Genomic DNA, 14,893 nt, shown 5'->3' on the forward strand with positions numbered 1-14,893 from the left:
ATAGAAAATGGAGGTGGGCAGGAGGGAGGGGAAGAGTGGGCTGCAGTAACCCCACGATCGGGTTAGGCAGAGAGAACTACTGAGAATCATGCAGAGTCGGAAGATTCCTCAAAAGTCACTAGCTCATCCACCACGAGATAATGATTGCTTCATCACCACCATCATCGTCATCGAGCTACAGCTGACTGAGTAGCCTCCTACATGCCTGGAACCATGGTAGGTGTCTTATGCAGATTTTCTCTAGTCGTCCCCCAACCCCCAGCAACCCTGCAAGCTTGGTGGTATTACCTCAGTGTACAGATAAACAAAATGAAACTCAAAGAGGGTTAGGAGCAGGTCCAATAGTAGACAGGTAACAGGGGCTGAACCAGGATTCTCATCCTTATCTGGTATGTGACACCATCGCTCTATAATACTCCAGCCTGGTGATTTCCATCCAGCCTGTCCCTGAATACTTCCAGGGACAAGGTGCTCCTTACATCCTAGGGTAGTTCATCTTTGGGCTACTGGAATGTTCTTTTGTTTACTGGTGCCAAAATCTACCCCCCGGCAGAGTTCACTCACTTGTCTTGAAGTTGGCCCTAGTGATATGCCTGGTGACTCCACAGGACCCAGCAAACCCACTTCCTACACTGGTAACTCTGAATAGCTACACAGAGTTCCAGGAATCTTTACTTCCTTCAACTAAAAAGCCTTGGTTTCTTTTCTTCCCCTCTTCATTTTCTGTTATAGAAAGGCAGAGAGGGTCTCATTTTAAAGCCCTGAAGATTTGTCCTCATAACCAAACATCTGCATCTCATAGAATGCTGGGATGGTATTCTTTATGTATCTAATGACTCTTTGAGCTGTTGTGTTTACGCAACTTCAGGCACAGATATAAATCGAAACCCCCATTATTCCTCAACCATCCCAGAGAGCAAAAAAGGTCACAGAGCGATCAGATCTCAGGGTGGAAGGGGACCCCTCTTGTGATGTTTCCGAGATAAGGCCTCTCTGGGGAATGAAGTGTGTGGGATCAACTTGCCTGTACTTTTAGAAAATGGCAACCGAGGGCTTCACAGCCTTGGGGCTGGATGACAACACACGTGGGTGGAAAACCAACCTTGAGAATCATGCGTGGATGGCCCCCCAAATCCTTGAGCCTTGGTGTGGCTGGTGGAGATGGAGGTCGTGAGTTTCACCCATGGGAGGTGGGGCTCTTACCCTGCAGCACCCTGGTCTGGGACCTTGAGGAAATCCAAGCTCTCCGGCGTCTGTGACACTCGATCTGAGCCAATGGACTGTTGTCGCGGTAAGGGTGGGCGAGCCATAGAAGGGCACAGGCTCCTCTGAGTGGACCTCTGGTTTCCAGCAGCGTGGGGATGCAGCACAAACTGGTTTTTAATGACTCCATTCTGATGGTAGCCTAGAAAGTGGGAAAGAGGAGAAAACAAAGCAGGAAATTTCCGATCCTATGCTCAAGGCTCTCCAAATTTTTTCCCACCCGTTAGGCAAGAGTGAGTTACTTAGCTTTGCCAGGCCTCAGTTTCCCCTTCTGAAATAAGGGAGGGCATAACTTCTCATATTTTGCGAGGAACAGAGCCCAAGACATTGTACACTGCCCGGCCAGTGCCTGCAACATAGCAGACGCTCGTGCATGCTTGTCGATCCTGACTTTAGAACCACCAGAAATGTTCCGGGGTTTCGAAGCCAATGGTCAAAGAAAGGTAAGCCTGCAACTAGTTGGGAGGCACATTCTTGGGTCTAAGAAAAATGATGACGCTGTGATTCAGGAGGGCTGGCAGCCAGCTGTTTAAACAGCTGGACATCCATTTTCAAGGGGTCAGTCTGGGGTGTCCTCTGCAGGAGCTGTGGGAGGTGAAGGGAGCACCCCACACAGGCAGGGGAGATGTGGCCGTTGGTTGGATTAATCTGGAGAGAGCAAGCTGTCTTAGCCAAACTGTTCCTGGTCAAGATCACGTTATCTGGTAAGTAACAGACTCTGGTGCTGGGCTCCAAACCGTGCGCCTTGGCTGAAAAAGGCACTGTCATTCCCAGCTATGTATGAAGAAGCCCTTATCTCTTCTCCCACTGACAGATTTGGGGAAGAGTGAAGGGGAACAAGGCTCCCCAAGGCACGCTTTTGGTAAAGCCACCGTAAAGCAAACCTCTTCCATGCGAATTAAGAGAAGAACTCTTTGGTACCAGTGGGATGACCCTTAGTTTATAAGGCGACTCGGGGTTCAGGTTTGGCTCTGCCTCTGATAGCTGTGTTGACCTTGAGCGAGATACTTGACCTTTCAGAGTGTCAATTTCTTCATGAAAGAGACAAGGAGCTTGGTGAGACCCCACATGCTGCCAAGGTTGCCAAGGACAGCAGAAGGGCATCCAGAGTGGGACGTGTTCCAGGGCCATGATACTCAAAAGGGGTCCCATAGATGGACTGCTCCGTGCCACTCGTGACCCACCCACCATCAATAAGCTCAGAAATTAAGAGCAAGCATTTAGAAACGTTCACAGCAGTTTCACAGACATATCTCATGTCTGTTGAATCTAGTAAGAAATTTTGGCTTACATTTTGAATGCTTTTAAAATTCCACTCTTCTAGTAACTTTTATTATATCTTACAAAAGAATAGTTTGTGATGGATTAACAATTAAGTAAAAAACCCCACAAAAACCCAAAACAAAACAAAACAAAGCCCCGAGCCCTTGATCCTTCATCATAGATAGTATGAGAAGTACTGATGTAAGGGATTGGGGTCCAATCGCCTCATTTTATTGGTGAAGGAACTGTCACACACAGAGGTTGGGAGCTGTGCTCAAGGTCAGGTATTTGGTCTGAGCCGACTGTGGCCAACACAGCTGAGGCAAATGAGCTTTCCAGGTGGTCTGGCCAGGATTTTGCACGGGCGGCTGGCGCATAAGTAGTAACAAAACACTACACTGGTTCTCTTAGGTTCTTTTGTGCTTGGATTTTCTTCAAGGATAAAGGCAGAGGGGAGGAAAGACAGCTGGGCCAGGCAGGATGGGGACTCCAAAAGAGATGAGAATTAGTTTCTCACTGATAGGCATGGTTGTCCATACTTCAGCACGCCAACTGTGAGACTCCAGAGCAGGAGACAAAAGAAATGCTTTTTACTGCTTATTTTGGACACTGCTACAAATTAGTTCCCTTGTCTGGGATGATCTGAGTCAAGTGTGGTCCCAAGATGACCCTTTTCAGACCTACAATCCTAAACTTATTAACATCGAACACTCTGGGGACAGTTCCTTATGAACTGAATCGTGAGTGATGGAAAAACATTTTGTGAGTTTTGAGAGTACTCTTCCAATACTAAACAGATTCTTTTAAGGGCAAAACCTCTTACATGTATTTGGGTTTGGATTTTGACTTGCATGCTATATTTTTATCATTTAAAAAAATGAGAAAAATGAAACATAAGATCTAAACATTTTTCTGAATCCATTTTGTATTCTCCCAGATATTACTTTATTTCTTGGAGCAGTTCTCGTAGATTCTATCTGATTAAGAATAGACTTTCTATTTATTCACTCAGCTGTTAACTAGTTGCAAAGTATTGTCATGGTATTGGGCTGGAGGTGAGTAGTGGTGGGGTTAGACCTTGCAAACTCCAATTTCCATAGAGGCAGTGTCCTACACCTTAAAAGCTGACGACATTCTGGTCGTCATGGACAAGGAGCTCCATTTCCTCTCACTGATGTACAAAGCCTTTCCTAAGGGAGGTAACACTGCCAGGTAAGGAAATGCAAACCGCTGACTCAGCCACCGTGCACTCTCAGGAGCTCATCCATGCCTCCCCTGGATTTTGGGGTCACAGGTAGGGCCATTGTGTTGGGAGGAGTACCTCTGGCACTGAAATGGCTCACGGCTGGCTAATATGTGGGCACTTACTGGCTAATGCGTTTCTTCCTCAAGGTATTTTACACATCTGGGTCTAGTCTATGGCCCATGCTTGGCTTACCTGGTGGCGGAGGGGCAGCTCTCATTGGGTAGTTGGCATTGTGAGTCCCGCTGGAATAACCTCTGCTTTGAACGGTGTTCCTTCGGGTAGGACCTGAAATAAACCAGCAAGACAAAGTTAAGATCGGCGGCTACTGGCTGGTTTTATGGCTCCCGATGGTCTTCTGCTTATGGAGAACTTTTGAGAAGTTTGGAACGCAGGTCTCCGTCGGATCTGCAGGAGGCTGGTTGCAGTGGAGACGGCTGTTTGAGGGAAGAATTGTCCTCGCAGCTATTGGATGGGAGGGGCTGGAGGACATGTGATGGAGGGAGGGATTTGAAATGTCAGAGCCAGTAGCTTGACAAAGAGGTGTTATTAATAAGCTTACAAAGGGGTTTCTATTGTTGTAGACTTTGCAAAGGGACAGAGGAGACATCTGAATGTTTGCACTCATGTTCTGACCACAGCACCGCAGAAGCCGAGGCTGTGTCTGCTGCACATCGTGGTCACTGACGTGAAGGACACCGCAGCTCCAGCACCTCCGCTTTAGTCCAGAGGCTTTCTCGCCAGAGTTGGCGTTCTACAGTCTTCTAAGTAAACACAGAGACCCTGAAGGGTAGAATCAGACTGATACCCTGGACACAGACGTGCAAGTGTTAGAAAACAAGCAGGGCCAAATGGAGCTTCCTGTGGGCCAGAATTAGGGCTGGGGCGGCCGGGCCACGGGGGGCCAGACGAGATCTCTGCAGAGACTATGTGTTGGAAAGGAACACAGTAAACAAGGTCTCGAGTGGGACATGAAGGAGCTTCAGGACATGAAGCTGATTAAACCAGCGGGAAGAGGGGTGCAGAGGGAATTCCTAGTAAAGAGAAGAGCAGCAAGTGATAAGGCATGACAGCATAACGCAGAGGAGCTGGGTCTCAGGTCCTGGGACAAGGGGAGGAGGCCAGGTTAGGGTGTCCCCCTTCCTGCCCCCTTTTCCCCATGAAGATATAATAAAACACCGTATTAGACAACGTTTCACTTTGAGGCCTGCTGAGAGCGTTGCTCATACACATCTTGCTGGTTATCTGCAGCTCTCCTTTGCCGTGCTCTGTGCCCTGGGTTCTGAGCCCAATGGAGTGCTAGGCCTCTGCATTCCAGTTGGGTTTGGTCAGTGGGAGGCACCGGCAGGAGACTGGGGTGCCAGAGGAGAGAGCGGCTGGCGTATCTCTTCCTTTTTTTCCCCAAATTGAAGTATAGTTGATTTATGGTTTCTGGTGTACAGCAAAGTGACTCTGATATACATACATTCTTTTTCAGATTCTTTTCTGGGGTCTCCTCTACCTACATCCTTAGAGTAACAGTGGGATCCTGCTGTTCTCTGCCCGAGTCCCAACTTTGTTCCCTTAGCCCTGCCAACACCCCTGCAAAGAGTCCTTTTATGTAAAAGTCTCTTAAAAAAATCCCACCTAAATGTGCTGTCTTCTGCAAATACCAACTGATACACAGATATATACCAACCTTTTCTGAGTGGCTATTTCTCTGTACTGTATTAGTGAGTTACATAGTACGTGCCAATGTGCGCCTTGTAGACAGATGTCATAAAGGCCTATTTTATACCTGTCATACTCTTTTTTTTTTTTTTTGGCCGTGTGGCTTGCGGGATCTTACTTCCCCAACCAGGGATCAAACCCAGGCCCCGGCAGTGAAAGCACCAAGTCCTAATCACTGGACCACCAGGGAATTCCCGACCTGGCATACTCTTCATCGACCGTACACATGGGCTGCATTCTGTAAAGATATCTACATTATATGAGTACATAGCATATGTAATTACTCTAAATTATAAATATAAATTATATATAATTTATATAATATAAATTATATTTATATTTTAATATAAATATATTTTACTCTGCCTTATAAATATAATTTTATAAATATCATAAATAGAAAAAGAATCAAAGGCCAGTAAAGAAGTCAGACTGTGCTGTGAGTTACTGCATGTATGTCTTCTACTGAAGCAATTGACAGCGAAGGAGGGCGGTATTAAATGTGATGCACAGTAACAGAGCAAAACCTTGTAGGGAGCTGGTAAATATGGTCAGTTTCTTTCAAATTGACAGAAAAGGGCTTCCCTCGTGGTGCAGAGGTTAAGAATCTGCCTGCCAACGCAGGGGACACGGGTTCGAGCCCTGGTCTGGGAAGATCCCACATGCCACGGAGCAACTAAGCCTGTGCGCCACAACTACTGAGCCCGCATGCCACAACTACTGAAGCCCACGCGCCTAGACCCTGTGCTCCGCAACAAGAGAAGCCACCACAATGAGAAGCCCGCGCACCGCAACAAAGAGTAGCCCCCACTCGCCGCAATTAGAGAAAAACCCTGCGTGCAGCAACGAAGACCCAATGCAGCCAAAAATAAATAAATAAATTTATTTAAAAAATAAATAAAATTGACAGAAAGGATGAGGTTTGTATTGTCGACGAGATCGGACTGGAAATGGCTGGGAAATGTAAAGCCAGCAAACTGATTTGTTTTAAACGCAATTCATGCTGTAATGCCAGGAATACTACATATAACTACAAAATCATTCAGAAAGGTTTAACCTGCCCATTTGCCTTGATGTTGGTTTAGTCTGAAATGTTTCAATCTGAAGCAAACCCCAGCCACAGGAAGCAGTCAAAGTACTGGTTCTTTGCCCTGCAGATCTGGGCAGTGTTATGAGCATTTGGTAGGAAAAGAGTTTGGCTCAGGGAAAGATGAGGGAGGGCCAGGCGGGAAGCCCAGAAGCCTAGCAGTGGTCCCGCCTGTGGGGCCCATGAACACTTACGGGAGTTCCTGGGCAGCCCGGGTCCGATGCTGACCTGCAGCACTTTGTTGCTGGGCTTGAGGATGGCCAGGTCACCGAAGCCTTGGTGGAATTGCACTTGCCGGGAGCCCCCTGCACTCCAGGGACCCCAGTTCTCCTTTTTCAACTTGATTTCAAGCCTGCGACAAGCATATTTGTTGGAATTAACAAGTCGGGATGGAGCAGTGAGAAAGTGCGGCTCATAGACCCCAGCATGGCGTTGTGCTGCTGGGCAAACGTGCTATAGAAACAAGGCAAGCCTGGATCATCGGAACAGGCACCGGGCCCGGCGGCCAGGCATGACAGTCCGTGGGTTTCCTCGACAGAGGCAGAGCATTCGGGGTCCAGCCCCTGGGAGACACCAGTTGGTGAGGGAGGTACCCCAGTACAGGCGCTTTGTCACTCTGTCAAGTGGATACAGGTGGGACTGCCCCGGGAACAGAAAGAAAGGCCAGTCACCAGGCCACACCCGCTGCGGTATGTCACTGTGTTTCTCTCTGATTGCCCAGGTCTGTGTTTGTGGAGGACCGAGAGATGCCAGACACAGAGAGCTCACATCTTTGCACAGAATGTGGCTGCTAGTTAAGTTCTATTCCTCCACCCTCACCCCTACCCCAGGGAGGAAAACGACAACATTTCCCTTCCCAAATAAAAGGGAAATTGACTCACAACTGCAGAACTCCTCGGCCAGTTTTCATTTTCCACATTGCCTATATGTCTACATAATGCAATTTCATAGTTTGCTTTTTTTTACCTTATATTTTTTCATGTTGTAAGACAGAAAGATCATAATTGCAAGTAGCCGACTATTCTATTGAGTGGCTTGGCTATATTCTTCCTTTTTTTGAGTCATTCCCTTATCACCAATTCCCAGACAAAAATAATTGCCCCCCGTACTCATGGCCAAATTGTTCTTTGGAAAAGCTGTAATGAATTCATTCTGTTTCCAGTATCTGTTTCACTGTAACCACAGCAGCATGAGTTATGGAAAGGTCCCCTCCTTATGGGATTAAGGCTTTACTTTGGCCTCTTCCTTGTGAGTAGGAAGAGTGGAGGATATCCCCATTTTATAGATGGGGAAATTATGAAGGAAAAAAAAGCCAAATAACTCACTCAGCAAACGTGAGATTAGAAGTTCAACACTCTGCCAGTGTCTGGTCCAAGAGACAATGTTATTAAAGCAAATGAAGGTGAGAGCCCAGACACAAGACACCAGCCATCCACAGCTCCCGAGTCTCCAAATGCCCCAGCAACACGCTGTATTACGCATTGATCTTGGGAACTTAAGTTCCACTCCAATCACTTTCTTCTGCTTCAGCCTGACACTACTTCTGCCTGCTCTGCTAAATAAAATATTCTTCTATTGGTGATATATAAAATCTGCCTTTTCCTGGCCTCACGTTGGTGACCTTTGTTCAAAGGATAAGATACACCATCCAATGAAGTCATTATCTCACAGAAATGCAAAAGTGACGTTTTCAAAGCCTGCGGCAACCATCCAGACTGTCTTCTGCAGGCCCTAAGCGTCCACGGGGGAAGCCAAGACACCCAGGGCTCCTCAGAGGCACCCAAGCCAGTCAGACCCCATCCCCCCACCCCGTAGGCCTCCCCTCCTCTCAGCCTGGACCTCAACAGTGAGATCAAGGCCCCAGATCCCAACTTACGTGTTGCTAAATTTCAGAGGTAGTTGCTTCTGGGTTTTTTCCTCATAACGCTTTGCTAAGAGGCTCAAGAACTCAGTTTTAAAGACGGATTCAAGCAAACTGTCATATTCTTGCTCATGAAGAATAAAAAGGTCATCCTGCATAGTACTGCAAAGAGATTGGAAAGACTTAATGAAAGTTGTAGTTTTGTTTATTCCATGAATTTTTCCACTCCTTTTTTTTTTTTTTTTTTTTTTGCGGTACGCGGGCCTCTCACTGTTGTGGCCTCTCCCGTGCGGAGCACAGGCTCCGGACGCGCAGGCTCAGCGGCCATGGCTCATGGGCCCAGCCGCTCCACGGCATATGGGATCTTCCCGGACCGGGGCAGGAACCCGTGTCCCCTGCATCGGCAGGCGGACTCTCAACCACTGCGCCACCAGGGAAGCCCCTCCACTCCTTTTTTAATCCTGTAAAATAGCACTAAATTTCTACTGTCTTTCTCTCTGTAATAACTGAAAATCTTTAAAACAGAATGACGTACAAAAATAAAGTCACTAAAATCTGCTTTTAAAAGAAGTTTATAGCCCACCAAAAGCATAAGTGAAATATTCTCTCACATGACTTTTAAAATCAGGAATTTAAGGACAATTTGTCTGTATATGTAAAAAAAAAAGTTTGTTTTCAAACATCCCTACATCACAACCATGCTACCTGCACTAGGATTTGTCGTGATGAAGACCCTGACAACCAGTGGTTTAATCTCTGTCACTCAAGAGCATGTGTAAAAGCAATTCAGGGCCAACATGACAGTTCTACAGTGCCTGGGAGCCAGGCGTCTACTCCTCCTCTTTACAGGTACGACCAGGAAGTTGTACAAGTCATTTCTGCTCACACCCCATTGGCCAGCACTGTGTCACTTGGTTACACCTAGGTGAAGGGAGCCTGGGAAATGTAGTCTCTGGGTGGGCTGCCAGCTATTCACATGGAAAGGAGAGAATGGGCATTACAGGACAGCTCACAATCTCCACTATACCTCCTTGTTCACAAACTTTTCCAAACTTGGAATTGGAATCTTTTCTTAAAAGTGTGAGAATAATATACCTCAGAAGGTGTGGCCACAAAGCTCCTATCATCTGCCTGTTTCTAGGCAGGTGAAAAGTCTGGAATTGTCTTAATCACTTCAGTGACAGCAATTCAAAACTCCAAAAGGCACTTCTGTAAAAGTTGCTCACAACAGCTCTGCCAAGTCATTTGAAATTAAAGAAATAAAGTCCCAGCATCTAAGAAGGTCTAGACCTTCTAAGCACCTAAGAAGGTTTAGACCATCTAAAGCAGAGGTCTAAGAAGACCTCTGCTTTAGGAAGGAGGGTGTACAACGGGGAAGAGGCAGAAAAGAAGCACCACTTTTTGGTGTGTGCGGTGGAGTGAAACTCCCATTTCAGCTGCCTGACTCATGTCTGGGCATGTCTGTTTGCCTGGCTGTACTTTAGGCGGTAGAGTGATTATTCAACAGGGTTATTAAATGAGTCCAACACAGGAAACCTTGAGTAGTTTAATGTGCTCAGATGTATTAGAAGTTTCATGATCATAAAGAAATAAAGCAAGCAGGGCAAAACATCAAGGTCAATTATCAGTGTGAGTCTGGAAATGAGAAGAGGCTGTTTGGATACTTTGACTTCAACCATCAGATTCAAAAACCCCTCCCTTTGGTGACCCGAGTCAGAGAGTTAGGAAATCATCTTTGCCTAGGCCAGAGTTTCAACTCATTCCCCTCTCCTCAGCCCAGGTTCCCAGATCTGAAAACAAAGCTTTTACATTTGTTTTTTTCCTAAAAACTCAGACTTATGTTTGGACTTCACCCCCGTCTTCTTCATAGGCTCAACCTGCAATTCCTTACAGACGACTGGCATAGCAGGCCTTGTTGAAAGATGCTTTCCTAGTCCCTGGTTTGGCTGACTACTGGTTCTTTCTCCTCTCGCCTTTGTGGCTCACTGTTGTACTGCTGACAACACGAGAAAATCTTATTTCACTCCCTTAACCAAGATCTTCTTCACAAAAATATTAGTTACAAAACGCTGGGTAAACTCTTTTTTTTTTTAAAGCTGAAAAGGCAGTTTCAGGTAGGACAGCCCCTGCCTTTATTTCAGCCTTTTAAAAAAATGTTTCCTGCTTATGAAATAGATGCTCCTTTTAGTAAACTGAAAACTACAAAGGTTAAAAAAAAAGAAGAAAATAAACCTTATCCGGAATTCTACCATCCAGAGACACCAGTGGCACCAGCCGGGGATCCTACATTAATCTCTGAGGAAGTGCAGATATACGCGGTGTCAGGCCTCCTGGGAGAAGCTTCACCCAACCCCAGGGGAAAGGCTCACTGCCATCTTTTGTGTCCCAGGAGTATCCCGGATAACAGTCTCTCAACACTTGTAAGCTGTGTGCCCCGTGTTTACTCAGGGCCCTGCTCCTCCTTCCAGGACGGGATGGAGCTCCTTAAGGCAGGGACTGTGTCTCGTTCACCTTCAGATCCAGAGCTGAACACAAGCTAGGTGATCAGTCCAAAAACATAGAGAAATTCCAGGTTTCCAAAAGCTCAAAAGCCACAGCAAGGCAAGATTTCAGGAATGCATCAGGTCAGCTGAACAAGAAGTGAAGCAGCCTGTTCTTCTCGCCAGAGGTTTAGGGCAATCAGGCAATGAAACAGTCTAGGCAAGAATGCCGTGCCCAGGGCAGCTGGAGCCTCTGTCTAAAGCCGCCTCTCCCAGGCTGATTTCCCCAGTATGTACAAGTCCTGGAAAATCTACCGAACCAGACAGGCAGCCCCACAGCTCTCGGTCTTAGGTCTCTGGGGGTCAGCTGTCAGGACGAGGCGGATTAGAGGCTTCAGAGAGAACCCCACCTAGGAGATTTTATAATTCCAATCTCATCACGTACAACAGGAAGGCAAAGAACATGGGCTGTTGACGTTTGTGGCCACCCTGCCAGCAAATTGAGTTTTTCAAGTAAGAGCAAGGCCAGGTCAGTATACGGTTCTTGGATAAGAAGCAGCTCTTGAAGGATCCTTCAAAAATGCGTTCTGGGCCTTCTGTCAGCAGAATCCCCAAAGCCTTGGAAATCCGATGTCTCACCTGCGTATCAGTGGGTCACCTCCTGATCGTCTCACCACGTCTTTAACCAAGGCAGAAATGCAGGTGTCAGTGTTTTGGTCTAACTTTTGTTTAGATAAGGATTTTCCTGGCCCTTTGAGTAACTGGAGTCTTTGTAGCTCTCTGAGCCATTGGGTCTAATCTATTTTTTTTCTTGTAAGTTAAAAAAACATTTTTCTTAAAATTTCAATTATAATTCAACTAGATATATCACCATTTATAAAAAGGTAAAGACTTCTTGGGCTTTCCTGGTGGCACACTGGTTGGGAGTCCGCCTGCCAATGCAGGGGACATGGGTGCAAGCCCTGGTCCAGGAAGATCCCACATGCCGTGGAGCAACCAAACCCGTGCGCCACAACTACTGAGCCCGTGCGCCTAGAGCCTACGCTCCGCAACGAGAAGCCACTGCAATGAAAAGCCCACGTACCGCAACAAAGAGTAGCCCCTGCTCTCCTCAACTACAGAAAGTCTGCATGCAGCAATGAAGGCCCAATGCAGCCAAAAAAAAAATATATAAAACACCAAAAAATCAAAAAGGTAAAGACTTCTAAAACTATGATGTCTATTGAAGGATTAGGAAAAACTTTTTATTATGAAAAATTTCAAATATCTAAAAAAGCAGAATGAACTTCCACATGTCAGGAGGTTTCAACAATGATCAAGCCACAGACAATCAAATCTATCCACAGTCTCGTTCCCCCCACTTCCACACACCAGCTAGGTTACTGTAGAGCAGAGTATAAATATTATTTTATCCTTAAATATTTCAGTCTGTATCTCTAAAAGATAAAGCTTCCTTAAATAAAAATAACCACAATACCATTATCACAGATAAAGAAATGAACAATAAATCCTTCATATCAAATAGTTAGTTATGTTCACAGTTCCCCAAATTGTCCCGTAAGTTTTTTTGTATGGTTCGTTTGTTTGAATAGGGAGCTGTGAGCCAATTTGGCTTTCCCAGTAGTTGTAAGAGTTAGGGACGGGCTGAAAGATGAAGCTTGTAGGACACTCTGATAGTCTGAACTAGAAGAATCCATTAGGTGGTCATTCCAGCCAACAGTCAAGAAGTAAGCCTCCTAACGTGTTCAAAACACGTTACAACTTTCTTCCCGAAGAGCTAGACAACTGTTAAAATTTTTCTCTATGCCAATACTGAAATACATTGAGAACACACACACACACACACACACACACGTTCTCCTGGTACCACAACCCATTTCTACTCTGGATTCCATTTCACTACTCAACCCATTTCACACTCCACAAGCCCATGTGGTTGCATTCCTAACTTGGTTTAGATGACTAGCCTAACCCAACGGCTGAAGGAAATGGGGGAACGGTATTAATCTTCGCAAGTTGGGGCTTAGTAACTATAACATGCAGATAGAACAAGTTTAAATGACACAGGCTCTTTTTTTCCCCTAGATCCAGAACAAATTTCAGGCTAAGTACCTCATTTTATTACATCCTCTAACAAGGAAAGGCCACAAGGAAGCAAATGTCCAGGATACTAAAGAGAAATGCAGAAATACTAAAGAAATAATAGTATTTCTCTTTAGAAATACTAAAGAAGCAGAAAAAAAATCTGATTTTACTATGAGACACTGTATCCCCAGAGGCTAAGAGAGGAGGGAAAAAAAAAAAAAAAAAAGACAGAAGGGGGGCTTCCCTGGTGGCGCAGTGGTTGAGAGTCCGCCTGCTGATGCAGGGGACGCGGGTTCGTGCCCCGGTCCGGGAGGATCCCACATGCCGCGGAGCGGCTGGGCCCGTGAGCCATGGCCGCTGAGCCTGCGTGTCCGGAGCCTGTGCTCCGCGGCGGGAGAGGCCACAACAGTGAGAGGCCCCCGTAACGCAAAAAAAATAAAAATAAAAAAAAAAAATAAAAAGACAGAAGGAACAAACTTGAGTGTGAATATCCCATAAGCCTCAAAGACTTGATCAATAAGATATTAAGTGTCAAAGTGCTCGATACAAATGTAGGCCTATGATGATCAAGCACTCCTTGATGGTACGAAGGCTGCAGACAGACGTGGGCAATAATAATAGAAAGAACAACGATCATTCTCAGAGTCATCAGCACATGTGCCCCAAAGCTGTGACTCCTGGGCTTATAGCCACGGCTACGGCCAAGTGTGCACAGCACGTTTCAGCTCACCCAGCTTAGCCCAGGTATAGGTGGTCCCCATGCAAGAAAAAAAGAGAAGCTTCCAGTTGGGTTCCTTGGACCAGCAAAGGCAGCCTCAGGGCCCAGCTAGCCAGGAGACTGTGGCCAGCAGGTCGTGGCCCATGAGCTGAATCCTCAGAAGGACCCTCACCTGAGGGACACAGACAAGATTCTCAGAAAAACCCGACAGTGCCTAGGGCGTTTCGTGAAATCCATGGCACTGAGACCCACCTGAGGTGGGGCTGCAAAAGGCTGCTGATGGACTCACCTGCTTAGTTCTACCACATCCTGAACTGAAGGGTTTTAAACTCTTAACCTCACTGCACTGCCTGGCCCTTTATCAGGAAAATTGGGAACAGATAGAATCAGAAACCACAGTGACACAGGCCAGAACGGACACAACTTAAAATCTGCTTTGGATTATCACACTGGGGCCAGGATTTCTAGCCTGGTAAATCAGATGCCTGAACACACAAAACCCCTGCTTTTCCTAAGAGCAGCAGTTCTGTCTTCTGTGTGGAATAAGAGTTCCAAATTCCAGGAAGACATGTTCGCAAGTAACCAGAACACCTCTGCTTTGAATGCAATGGCAGCCCGGGGCTTGCCCTGAGAGAGGCAGTGGTATCCTCAGGAGGGCCAGGGACGTGACTCAAGGAGGAAGCTACTGGGCTCAAAGGGGCCTTTCTTCCTCTTTTCTTAGCCTTCTGTGGACGGAGAGGATTTCCTCTCATCAGAGGGAACTTAGTCTGGGAGTTAGCAGGGGACTTAGGGACGTCTCAGCATGCATAGAAGCCCCTCTGCCAAAAGAAAGCCACAGTGCTGACAGGAAGAGCAAGGGCCCCTACCTGTGAACCTGGAGTTAAAGGGAGCATTTGGCAATGACTCCAGGGCTATAGATTATGGAGACCAATTTGTACCCCCCACCCCGGGTATTAATAGGCATAAAGGGCTCCAAGGAGTCCAAAGAAACTTCCCACCTAGGACAGTCAGAGGTCACAGCAAACTAAAACGCAGTACTGATGACCTAATGTCCACCTGTGCTTGGGCCTCTCCTGGTGAAACGGGTTAGGTCTTCAACAGGGGCGAGGTGGGCTTGGGGGCGGGGCTCGGAACACTGGCCCTACTTCAATAACAGCAATTGTGCTGGTTGTTTCCCATACTA

General features: G+C 46.5%; 1 protein-coding gene across 2 annotated transcripts in view; it reads right to left on the minus strand.

The window, feature by feature from the left end:
* Positions 1-14,893, minus strand: part of MYO1E (myosin IE) — a 205,261-nt gene that overhangs the window by 16,352 nt on the left and 174,016 nt on the right. For both annotated transcript variants that reach the window (XM_082648354.1, XM_082648353.1), the window contains exons 23-26: positions 8,443-8,589; positions 6,761-6,918; positions 3,965-4,057; positions 1,204-1,405 (exon numbers count right to left, since the gene is read on the minus strand). In XM_082648354.1, coding sequence (XP_082504480.1) covers positions 1,204-1,405; positions 3,965-4,057; positions 6,761-6,918; positions 8,443-8,589 — 600 coding nt within the window. The remainder of the gene's footprint in view (positions 1-1,203; positions 1,406-3,964; positions 4,058-6,760; positions 6,919-8,442; positions 8,590-14,893) is intronic.

Source organism: Grampus griseus (assembly GCF_964374135.1).
Source record: "Grampus griseus genome assembly, chromosome: 2".
Classification (NCBI taxonomy): domain Eukaryota; kingdom Metazoa; phylum Chordata; class Mammalia; order Artiodactyla; family Delphinidae; genus Grampus; species Grampus griseus.